Source organism: Lagenorhynchus albirostris, chromosome 8, assembly GCF_949774975.1.
Source record: "Lagenorhynchus albirostris chromosome 8, mLagAlb1.1, whole genome shotgun sequence".
In the NCBI taxonomy this organism is placed as follows: Eukaryota; Metazoa; Chordata; class Mammalia; order Artiodactyla; family Delphinidae; genus Lagenorhynchus; species Lagenorhynchus albirostris.
Genome location: NC_083102.1, coordinates 43,310,428 through 43,322,945, shown reverse-complemented (window position 1 = coordinate 43,322,945; position 12,518 = coordinate 43,310,428). Strand labels below are relative to the sequence as shown.

Genomic DNA, 12,518 nt, shown 5'->3' with positions numbered 1-12,518 from the left:
TACCTTTGCCAATTTGGTCATGCATAACTCTTAAATTCTTTTCAGTAAGTAATAATAGCCATCAAAATACTTGAGATGAATAAGAATGAGCTATTTCCCCACAACCTTTCTTCCTTATTATAGTGAAAGTAAGTCTCACGTAAAATTTTGCTACATGTGAAGACATTTATTAAATAAACACATAAGCATGCAACCATTCATACTCTAGGCTTGGGGAAGTCTCATCTCTGTGTCTTTCAGATACTAGAACATCACCTTCCTGGAAAGGTTCACTTGAGGCAGATAGGACAGTAATCCAAAGCAAGATCCATTTATCCTCATAATGAGCATCAGATAGCTAGAAATTTTCTGCTCCAAAGACAAGACAAAAGATCACTTAGGCTCAAGACTTGGACCATATCCCTTCAGGGTCTTCCTGGATTCTTATATTCTGTTCAGGCAAAGAAGAGTATGAGTGTAAAAATATTCAGCTAATTTACTTATCTTAAATACCATTAATTTTGTCAATGAATCTATTTCTAGAACCCATAATGCTAATTATCAAACCTCTGCACCAATCAAAACTCATTTCTGACATTCATTTATGGTAATTAGAAAGTCTCCAGTGTTACTAGAGACACCAATAGGTTAAGTGTTTGTGGTAGACCCCTCTGGCTTGTGAGCTTTGCTTCTGATTGGAATGGCTGTTTTGAGCACAAATGCAGACTCTAGAGGAGCGATTCCCAACTAGTATGATTTTGCCCCCAAGGAGACATTTGGCAATGTCTGGAGACATTTTGGTTGTTACAACTAGGGGGAGGGTGCTATTGACACCCTCTAGTGTGTAGAGTCCAGGGATGCCACTAAACTTCCAACAGTGCCCAGGACAGCTCCCCATATCAAAGAATCATCTGGCCCCAAATGTCATTAATGAGGAGGTTGAGAAACTCTGCTCTAGAGTGTAGCTTAAGCTGATTCACATTCTTTCATCATATGACCTTGTCTATGATGATGTATTTTAAAGTTAAATTACAGATGTTATAACACTCACCACATAAACTTAGCAGCAAAGACTTGAATGAATTTAGTAATTCATTGCAATACTACGTGTGGAAGGCATGAATTTAGAACCTAGTTATTTACTATCTATGGTAGACCCAATAAACAACATAGCCTATAAAAACTTTTAAAAAATGGTAGGTTCTGGTCTTGTTCACCTGGAATGTAGGGATGGACTTCCATTGCCCAAGTAGTGCTCCTGTAAATTGGCATCTTAATGGACACTCTGCTACTGAGTTATTAGGCTTTTTAATTTACTTCAGTACAGCAAACATGCTGTGAGCCAGAGACTACGGGAAGGGTACAGCAAACAATAAAATAGTCTCTGACCTGGAGGAGCTTACAGAACTGTAGAAATCTGGCACAACATGTCTTCAAGAAAGCCACTTGCAATTATAATGTCCCTACAGCCTGTGATTGTAGAGATGCCCATAGTTTATCTTAGTTTCACTTCATATGAAACCAGGAAGCTCCATTTATTGCCTTTTATATTATTTCCATGTTGTCTGAGCCATATAGTCCTCTATATGTCTTGCCAAAGTACTACCAGATAGTAGTGGTATAACTATGTATTTTATCTAAAAAAAAAGCAAAAATGATTAAAATTCACAGGTGTTCAAGAGAAACAGACTCTGAAAAAGCAGATGTTTTAAAGGAAGATTTAAAGAAAGAAAAAACTCAACAGTTTCACTTTTTTGTGAACATGTCATGCTCACCTCTCAAATTCTGGAACCAAGGAAATGATCAGTAGCATCACTGGCACTGTTGGGGTCTCCAGTCTCTCTTTTTGCCTTTGGGTGGATCATCAGCATGCCTTAATTGATCACACTGAATAATGTGTCAGCATTTGCTAAGGAATGCTCTTAGAACACCTGCCAACAGCCCATCTATTCATCATTTCCCCTCATTGGAGATGGCACTCAAGGCTGTGTGGGTGGCTACATAATTGCTGACATGTCTGCATGTAAGAATGTGGCCTGAAACATTCTAAACTTAGAAACTATTCAGATCAGACCTCGTGGTTGTTGTTTTTGGACAGTGATAACTGTGGCATTCTCCAGGGTTTGTAAAATGAGCTTTGACATTGCCAGCCGTAGGTTCCAGCTTTAATAGTGATCTGTTCAATGAGCAATGGTGGTCCGGAGAGCATTCATTCTTCTGTTTACAACTTGAGTCCATTAATTATTATTTTTCAAATCGGGGTTTCACTTGGCTATAAGTAGATAATTTTATGGAAAGAGGTAAAAATTTGGTCACCTGGTGTTGGGGGGCAGTGGTCAGAGCAGTAATCAGGTTTGAGACCAGTTGTATTTTTGGCACTATATTAGCCAAGCACTGGAGTTAGTTTCCCTTCAGCTGGTTAAGTTACATGTCTATTTGGTGAATAAACTTTGCAGAAATAGCAAAATTTGTCTCTGTGTCACTTATAAATGATTTATTGTCTTTTTCATTTAACATTTTTATGTATCAATGGTATATATTTTAAAAGTCCCAGCCAAAGTCTCTATTCCAGCACTGCCTACCTTTTATATTCTTCTGGGCAGAACATTAAAAAAGAAAAAAAAGGGTTCTACAGTATATAGTATAAAGAAATTTCTCAGGAGTAAGTTGTTTTTCTAAAACCAGTTTTATATGAATTCTCAAGGCATTTGGCAAGTGTAGATTGGTGTCAAGGAAAATTATAATCCTAGACCAGAAAAACCATCAGGGCTTCAAAGAGTCACAAAGATCATACCTTGCTGTTGCAAAGCATCAGGTGATTTAGGCAATTAGCAGGTCTCTTTTTATGAAGATAAATAACTTGTGCAACTGAAGTTTTTTACTGAATGGGTACACTTTCTCTGTTGTTTTAATAGCTACCCCAAATGGTAGCATGGTTAAAAATGTATGCTAATCCTGGGTTTGGTTTAGAAGTTTCAGCTAAATGCATGTTATAGAGGTATCTTAGGTTTTTTACTTCATGTGAGGTACAATAGAATGTAATCCAGTCCCCTATCCTATTTATACAAAATAACATAGTAGCAAAGTAGCTAAGAATTAGATTCTTGCTATGCCTCTGAAGTAAAAACCCAAAGTTCTCTTTTATCTAGCTAAAGGTTCATCACATAGATAATGAAACACTTCTTATATGCTCATCTGGCATTTAAATCATCTCTATGCCCTTTCTTTTTTCATTTTGAACCTTATTTCACTGTTTTTTGGTAAAAGAATAATTCTCTTGGATACAAATTGGATCTTTTCAACCAAAGTAAAAGTTGAGACCTGGTAAACTTTTTCTTCTTCCTTATTGCAAGGCCTTTGCCATGTTGGAGTACGCAGCAAATGCCACGACAAATAACATGGTTGAGTAGGAAGCATGTCCTATTTCTTGCCTGCTTCCAAGTCTCCCCCAGATTTAAAGTGTCTTTCTAACCAAAGGGAAGCCATGTGAAGAATAAATTAATTTCAGCAGTCATTAGAGCTGTCTGTAGCTTGGCGTTAGACAGCTGTGGCTAAAGGTGAATTGGAGAGATTTTTTTTTTAAAGTACATGACAGATATATTGAGGTAGGTCTGTTGTTTCCATGTGACATCACTTGAGTCCCATTCAAATTGGGAGCCTGACAGTACCTGATTGTGTCCAGGATTTAAGAAGTAGTTTAGTATGGCTCCTAGTTGTGCTGGATTTTTAGGCAGACTGACTTTGAGGTTCACCAATTCAACCAGCATTATGGGACACCCACTGTGTACTGAGTACTGGAAAATTGAGGGCATATTGGGTGTAACTTCATAAACATTTTATTCACATCACCAAATTTTCTAGCATTTTCAGTGAGGTACAAAGGAAAATCAATGTCTCGCTCCCTGATTAACAAGCCTCGGAATTTCTAGAGCACAAGTCATATCAGGCAAAGTTGTGTGTCTGTGCGTGTGTGTTTTAATAGAATTGCTAAAGAAGTCAAAAAGGGAATCCAATACATGTAACTTACATAGCTTGTAGTAATATATTGAAACAGGGTCTCATGACATTTTACTTGAAACTGGATTAAACTTGGCTACAGAATGAGCAGTGTCCCATTGAGTGACACACAGAGAGGGCCAGGGAGCACTGCAGAGTTATCAGCTCTCCTGCATCGCCTTAGGAGGCGGTAGTTGGTAGTGTGCCTCAAGTACCAGGAGAAAGCTCTTCCTTTTTCAATGTCATTGTTAGTCTAACAGAAAAAGTAGAATTTACCAGCTGTTACTAAACTGAAATAAGCTTTCAACTATAGGAAATAGTAACCAGGAGTGTTGTTTTACAGGTGAGAAAACTGAGCCTGAGAGAGGTAAAGTAACTAGCCAGAGGTTGTACAGCTAGTAAGTAAGCATTACCAGCATTCAGATTTAGATCTAATAGACTCCAAAGTCACGTGATCATTCCATCATCTAGAATGTCATTAAGCCCCAGTTGCAATTTGATATAGCCATTAATATATCAAAATTGTTTCTTAAAGTACATTTATTTGTGTTAATTTATCTACCTTTTATGAATTATGCTTTCATAGTACTTTTAACTTCTCTTATTATTATTAATATATATATTTTTTTTGCGGTACGCGGGCCTCTCACTGTTGTGGCCTCTCCCGTTGTGGAGCACAGGCTCCGGACGCGCAGGCTCAGTGGCCATGGCTCAGGGGCCTAGCCGCTCCGCGGCATGTGGGATCTTCCCGGACCGGGGCACAAACCCGTGTCCCCTGCATCGGCAGGCGGACTCTCAACCACTCCGCCACCAGGGAAGCCCCTCTTATTATTTTTAACAGCTTTATTAAGATATAATTTACACGCATACAATTCACCCGTTTAAAGTGGACAACTTAATGATTTTTAGCATATTCACGGGTTATGCAACCATCACCACAATCCATTTAGAACATTTTCATCCTCCCTAAAAGAAACTCCACACCCATTAGCAGTCACTTTCCATTTCCTCCTGTCTACCACCCACCCCAGCCCTAAGTAATCACCACATGCTTACTATGTTTATAGATTTGCCCATTCTGGACATTTCATATAAATGGAATAATACAGCATGAATAATACAAGGCAGTCACAAAAAAGACTTTTTGTGACTAGCTTCTTTAACTTAGCATATTTTTAAGGTTTATCCATGTAGTAGCATGTGTAAGTACTCCATTTCTTTTATGGCTGAAGAATAGTCCACGTTTAATTTATCCATTCATCAGTTGATGAACATTTGAGTTGTTTCTACTTTTGGGCTATTATAAATAATGCTTCTGTAAACATTTTTGAACAAGTTTTTTAGTGGATATATATTTTCATTTCTCTCGGGCATAAACCTAGAAGTGGAATTTCTGGGTCATATGTTAATGTTTAACTTTTTGAGGAACTGCCAGATTGTTTTCCGGAGTCACATACCATATTTCCACTGGCAAGGTATGAGTGTTCCCATTTCTCCACATCCTTGCCAACACTTGGTATTGTTCATCTTTTTACTTCTGTAATTTAATTTTCATAATCCTATGAATTAGTCAAAGAAAAACATTCTTACTGGTATTGTATAGATAAAAGCTGCAAATCAACAAACATTAAATGAGAAACTCAGTATGTGTACAAATAGAGGGGAAGAAATGGATGGATAGATGGGGAAGGAGCATGGATAGTTCAAAATAAATCATACAAAAGTAATTTAAAAGTTTTTGCATCTGACACAGCTATGATGGTTGTTAGAGATCATATTTCCCACCCCTACATTTTAAAGGTGATGAAACCATAGAGCCCTGAAAAGGGAAGTGCATTGAACACTGACCTAAAGTTGTTTAGTAGGGAAGCCAGGACTAGAATCTCTGTCTTCTTGGCTCCCAGGCCATTGCCTGTTCCAGCACAGCCTATTGCATTCTGTGCTGGGGGATATATAAACTCATCCATATCATAGGAACTCCATTTTCCTAACTCATTCATCCATGCTGACCTTTTGTTAAAATAAACCTATCTTAATTCGTATGAGGTATTGGAACATCAGCAAAGCTGAAACCTCCCATTGGGAAACTTTTGATAGAATTTGTTCCACATATTGCCTATGATGAAACTGATGTGCAGGCAGAAAATTAATGCAGGCAAGGTTACTTGGTGACGTTTCTTGGGTCAGATGGCTTGGGTGTGAATTCTGGCTGTCACTTGCTAACTGCGTGACCCTTTCTGTAATTCTGTTTCCTTATGCTTTAAATGGGGGCAGTACTAGTATCTACCTCATAGAATTGTTTTGAGAGTGAAATGAGAGAATCCCTGTAAGGACGTTAGCACAGTGCCTGGCTCCTAGAAAGCCCTAAGACTATGTTAACAATTATTGTTATATACCATCAACTTGCTTAGACCACGGAAAACATTGTACTCTATGATTTATAGACAATAAATCAATCATTCCTTTTAAAAAAGTAGCTTCACTAAAGGAGCAGGCCTAGGAAATAGCTGTTTTCTAGTCTTCATAATTTTGAGTTATATAGAACATAATTAAATTCCCTTTGTTAAGAGAAAAAAACTTACTATGTTAACTTCCCATCCTTTACAAATTATGAACTAATTTCCTTTATACTGTAACTTTGGGCAGAAACCAACCTGGAAATTTCAACCTATGTTAAAAGCCCCAACAATGGGAAAACTTAACTAAAGCACATATATCTGTTATTGCTACAATATATTACTAGTGTTTTTCCTCAGTGTTATTGTTTGATTATCAATATAAAAATCCACCGGATTACTTTGTGGCGCCAACTGTATACGTTTGTGTATCAGTGAGAAGAAAGGGCACCCAATGGGGAATCAGGAGACAGCATTAAAATCCCTGTCCTTCCCTGCCCTTGTTCATTACCACAGGCAGTGTGCTCATCATTTGAGCATTAAGCTCATCAGAGCTCTAAGCTTCTGTTTCCTCATCTGGAAGTGGGAGCCGAGGTGATCAACGATTTTTATCTCAGAGGGTATCATGAGGACCAAGTGATAACCTGAGTATAACAGCACTAGCCCAGGGCCTGGCCCACAGTCAGGGCTCAGTAAATGACAGCTAAACAGCAATGTAGTGGGGTTCTGTATGCCATACATGAGATTGGGAGCCAGATTCGATGGTCAGTTTAGGTGAAGAAATTGGACATGTCTGTGTTCACATAGTATGATTCATGTCTACTTTGCTGTTGCTGCTGCTGCTTTCCTGTAACCAATTTTAGAGCCTATCTTGGCAGCTGGAAGTATTTGGGATTAATTTCACACTCACTTTATGAGTTGAGCGTTTTCCTGCAAGCAGCTCCCTGGGCCTCTGCCTCATTACTTTGGCATCAGTTGATATGGCAGTTGGATAGAGATGTCCTTTGGGGTCTCCATTTTATTTGGAATCCTTCAATTTGAAAAAGCAAAACAAAGGCCATCAACACATTGTGCTTGAAATCGTTAGCATTTATTTTTTCCTAAACCTCTCCCTTTCTGTAGTTCTGTTGAATGCCAGGGAACACACATCTTGTACAGCCAGTGATGAGCACTGAAAAATCACTGTCCCTCAAATGTAAGCCCTAGCAGCTGGTTGGCTTCATTTCTCAGTTCCAGGTGAGCTGCGAGATCCTCTAGGCCCTGGTCAGACAGATCTAAATCTTGATGGGTCTAGTTTTTCCATCCCTTTTTACTATGTTAATTCTGCTAAATTCATTTGGCTCTTGTGGAGAACAAAGTAAACTTGGCTATTACGTGTAAAACTAAATTGAGAACATGGAGATCTGTTTAGTATTTCACGCTGGCCAGTAGGTCAGGAAGATTTTCCTTGGGGGTAATTTACATAAGGAATTGTTTATCCCATTTCTTTCCAATTTCTGTGACCATTTGGGGATAGCAGACTCTTTCCACAATGGCACAGAAATATATCCAGCGAGACTGAAACTTAGAGAAACGATGCTTCTCCAGGATTGATGTATTTTGGGTCTTGCTCAGGAAAGATCCTGTGGCTTGGGCTGCTGTCTCACTGAGAAGTCATTCTTCCACCACAGCTGTGTTTAGCAAGTTGGGTGGGTCCACGAACTGACATGCTGTTACACTTAGTAAGAATTTTCCCTTGATAGTGAGGAACGTGCATAAAAGCCTCACTTAAGTCCCAGCAAATGCTCTAAATGTTTGCTGTGATCCGATGGCTACTTAGAGCACAGCCTCCATCAGATAACACCCATACTCAGAATACCCTGTGGCTCTCCAGTAACCTGCACACTCTTCACCTTGACATTTTGGTTCCTCTACAGCAGTTGCCCAGATGACCTTTTTTGTCTCATCAAATGCTCTTCCCAAACTGGAGTATTTGCTCCTTCCTGAACAAGCAGCCTCTACATTTGTGCTTTAATGCACTTGCTCAGGTTGTTTCCTTCACTTTTAAAGCCCCCTTACCCAATATCTATTCTTGAGGACAAATTTCAGGTACCTCTTCTCAGTGGCATGCTGGTAGATATTTACCAACTGGCTGTTTGTGAGGAGCAGGGTGGGTGGGAAGCCTAACTTTATAACAGTTGTTGATTTGCATGTTGTAAATATTTCCACCATGGCTGATTTCAGGCTTCTAGCATGAGGTCACTGAATGTGGAGTTGGGAAGAAATGGGCAGTAGCTCACCATTGCAGAGTGTTGCCAAAATACAGATGCAACAGGCATATATAACCTCAAGGGCCTAGATAACAGTGAAATAATTAGGAAGTAATGCGTTTTGAGTATTTATTACTTTTGTTTTCATGTAACTTATTTTTAAGTTTACATAATTTAATTTTTAGCAATGGCCATGTTTAACAACTGGCTCACAAAATTCCTGAAAACTGAATAATCAGCCCTTTCTCCTGAGCTGGTAGGAGCTGGCTGAGCCTGGTCCAGTGGCCACTGCTGCTTCTTCCACCTTTTCCTTCCCAAGACCCTCTGCACTCACTAGTAGTTAGGCCCTTCTCCGAACCTATAAGGTGCTTCAGGTCTCATGCAGACTTCAGAGTGAGAGACTCCAAGTCGAATCCTGCTTTCTCGTTCACTAGATGATGGTCAAACTGGCTACTTAATTTGCAGTTCCCAGTGCAAAATGAAAATGCAGGGCCCTTGTTAAAAGGTAGAAGAAAGTGCTATTGAAACAGCTACTAAAATATAAAGTTCTTTCCTTTCTTCAGTGGTCTCTCTTTCACACCTTCTGGTGGTGCTATTTAATGTTATCTCAAGGAAAAATTAAAATTTTAAATTGTTAGCATGAATTCTATGATTAATCTTTATATTGTGCAATGCCAGTTTTAAATGCAAATATAAGAGCACTTAACTCTCTGAGTTAATGAGCATATCTCCTCTGATCATGTGCATGGTCCATTGTCCTATAGACTTCACTTACAAAGCACAAATTCAAAAATAAAGTTACTAAGACTTTCAAGACAGAGACAACAGGGCCTTAAACCAAGCATGGAGCAGTTCTAAGCACAGACACAGTTGGCACACTCTATGTACAGTACTGGGCACATTCCTTACATCTGCTGAGCCTCAGAGGCCTCATCTATAAAACAGAGATCTTGCCAACTAAGTCTCAGCGGAGGCGTGAGGATTGAACGCACTGATACCTGTATGGCACAGAGCAGATTGCTTGGCATACAGTTCATGCTCAATTAATTGGAGGGCTTATTATTAATGTAATGATCATAATGTTAGTGGTATTCTCCTCCTTAATGGTCTATAGGGTCTTCCCTATATTGTCAGTGTTTGCCTCCTTGACCTATTTTCCTTTCTCCATTATAAAGTCTCTGAAGATGGAGGTTATCTCTGTTGCCCTTGAATTCCCTGTAGTGCTTCCTGCAAATTCTTGCACATCCCTGGCACTCAGGAGGTGTTTATCACCTTGATCTTTGTATGATTTGGACTTATTGACAATAAGCATCTGTGTCATAATATGATGGCCCCCACAGTGAGGCTTAATTGATAACATTCACAGGAAGAAGATGAAATTAAACTTAGATTTTTAACAGGAGTCAGTTGTAATCATGGTGAGGGTTGGGGAAGCAGATAATTCCAGGTGTTTTGGTTTAAGGAAAGTGACTTCTCCATCTCCTCGAGGGAACTTCTTGAAGTAATGGGGAAGGGATGAGTTCCAAGCCTCATTTGAGTAAAAGAGGCCCCAGGGATATTAACTCTGGCCCATAGTAATCTGCCCCTTAGCTAGCTTCTTTCACACTTACTTTCTGTGCTGCACAATAAGGACATTATTACAGTAATGCTTCTTTCCACTAATTGGTTGTGTATGTATGTTTCCTGTCCAACAAATTATAAGATCCTCATGGGCTACAGGGTATCACGTACCTTTGAATGCAAATGAAAAGTAGCACAGTAGTAGGCACTCAGTAAGCAGTGTGCTTTGTTAATGCTTACCTTGGTCCCAACGCCCAGGGCTCCCTCTAGAGCTGAATGTGAATTGTGATTGCCTTTCATAACTCCTGCAAGTGGCAAGGAATCCTGGTTTGCCCGGGATTGTCAGGCAAGGGCCTTCAGGTGCTTTGTCTTTCTCTAACCTACATCTCTTTTCCAGTGTCTCCCAGATACTCTGAGGACTGTCCCCTTATAGCCCTTGTCCTACATGGAATTTGGGAGACCACACAGCTGCAGACTATACTTGTTTGACTGATGATTTTTTAATAGGCCCTTTGGGCCAGTGTCAGTAAGCCGTGAAATATCACCAAATGGATCATCTGCACTAGACTTCTGAAACTCATCTGAGCTCTAGTCCCTCAGGCTGGTGGGGACTTGTAGAAAGGAGCTTACATTGCCCCGGCTTTTGCTACTCCAGTTCTGGGGGCTGTCATGTGCCTTGAGCCTCTGGCCTAATCAGTTCCTTACTTTTAATGAGCACAAAATTCACCAAGACATTAAAATAAAATAAAACACCAATGGGCTGTCTTCAGTGTTCTATCCAATTGTTACTTTAGTTCTTTTTTCCACAGGATTATTCAAGAGGATGAAAAAAAAAAAAAAGCCAGTTCTACTCACTCCTGCCAGTTTTATCCTAAGTAGATTTGGCATTGTAAAGCTAACGCACCCTGAACATTTTTTTCTTTCAGGTCCCTGTGGGCTGGTGCCTGACATTTGTGTTAAAAATGACATTGCTTGATTGGTCAAATGTTTGAACATTATCTACCTTTTAAATATAGTAAAGGAATATTGGATATTCCAATACCATGTAAAAAGTAATAGAGGAAGACAGTTATTTTCTGAAAAGGGTATTATGAAGTTATTATTTGAAATTCCAAGGTAAATGCAGTTACTTTGATAAGAATTTTTTAAATTGATCAAGAATTTTTTAAATTGATCAATCTCTGTGACTAGTAATAATGACCGTAATAACTGTATTAGAGGTTACTTATATTATCATATATTGTAGAAGGTGAATCGATGGTGAAGCAGACACTGAACAATGTCCCCATTAAGCTGATTTCGTGGATATTTTCATCTCTTGGCCATATGGATTTGGAATTACTTAGGGTATTTTTTTAAAAGAAGGAAGCGAACAGATGAATGATAACTCTTTTATTACTCAACATAGCTTGTGTTTGTGGAAGACAAAGTTCATGAAGTTGTTTTAAAGAAAAACAAGAGTGTGCCAAATGTAATTTGTTGAGGGCTCAAGAATTGTGAAATTATCCCTAACTGAAGTTTGTAATTTCTGCAGGTAATCTCTCTAGCAGATGCAGTAGAGGAAAACCAAGACAATCTGTTCCAGTCATTCACCAGGCTGAAAAGTGCCACCCATTTGGTGATTCTGCTGATCGGGCTGTGGCAGAAGCTTAGCGCCGACCAGATTGCTATCCTGGAAGCGGCATTTCTGCCACTGCAGCAGGACACTCAAGAATTGGTAAGGACCCACAAGCCTGCTGTGGTAACAGCCAGCGTTATTGAAAAAGGTGGTGGTTTTAGGAAAATATCACATGGCTATCATGTTTTCTAAGGTATCAAATGAAAGCTTGGTTTTGTTTTGTCTTTTTACCCAAATCCTGTTTTCCTTTTCTTCAAACCATAATAAAAATGTCAAGTAAAGGCCTTTTTTCTTCTAGAGCTATTTAAAAAATAGGTATATAGTCCATTTTTATGTGGTATCCAGTCTATTTTTTATATACTCTTCAATCACTTAGAAGCCAGGGAAACAGTCATTTGACCACCAGGGTGATGGCAGTAAACCTTCAGATTATCTAATCCTTTCCTTTTCCATGAGAAAAAACAATTCAGCCATTTTAATTTGCTCAACGTTCTTAAATTTAAGTGTCACTTCAAGGGTTAGAGAGAACTGAGGTGGCCTCGCTAAATGACAGGGATATTTTTTTACATTTATGTAATTCTTTATATGTAGTTTATAAACTCTTGATCCTTTGAATAGGCAGTTTAGAACAAAAAGGGAAAAAGTGGGGGCATGCATTTGGAGTTTTTGGTGAAGGATGATATAAATAAACATCTTAGATGCTTTGAATCATTGAGGTAT

The 12,518-nt window shown here is 39.0% G+C and overlaps 1 protein-coding gene across 7 annotated transcripts in view; it reads left to right on the top strand.

Moving 5' to 3' along the window:
- The window catches only part of BBS9 (Bardet-Biedl syndrome 9), a 446,338-nt gene that overhangs the window by 350,046 nt on the left and 83,774 nt on the right, over positions 1-12,518 (top strand). For all 7 annotated transcript variants that reach the window (XM_060156865.1, XM_060156866.1, XM_060156864.1 and 4 more), the window contains one exon: positions 11,715-11,897. In XM_060156865.1, the coding sequence (XP_060012848.1) occupies positions 11,715-11,897 (183 nt within the window). The remainder of the gene's footprint in view (positions 1-11,714; positions 11,898-12,518) is intronic.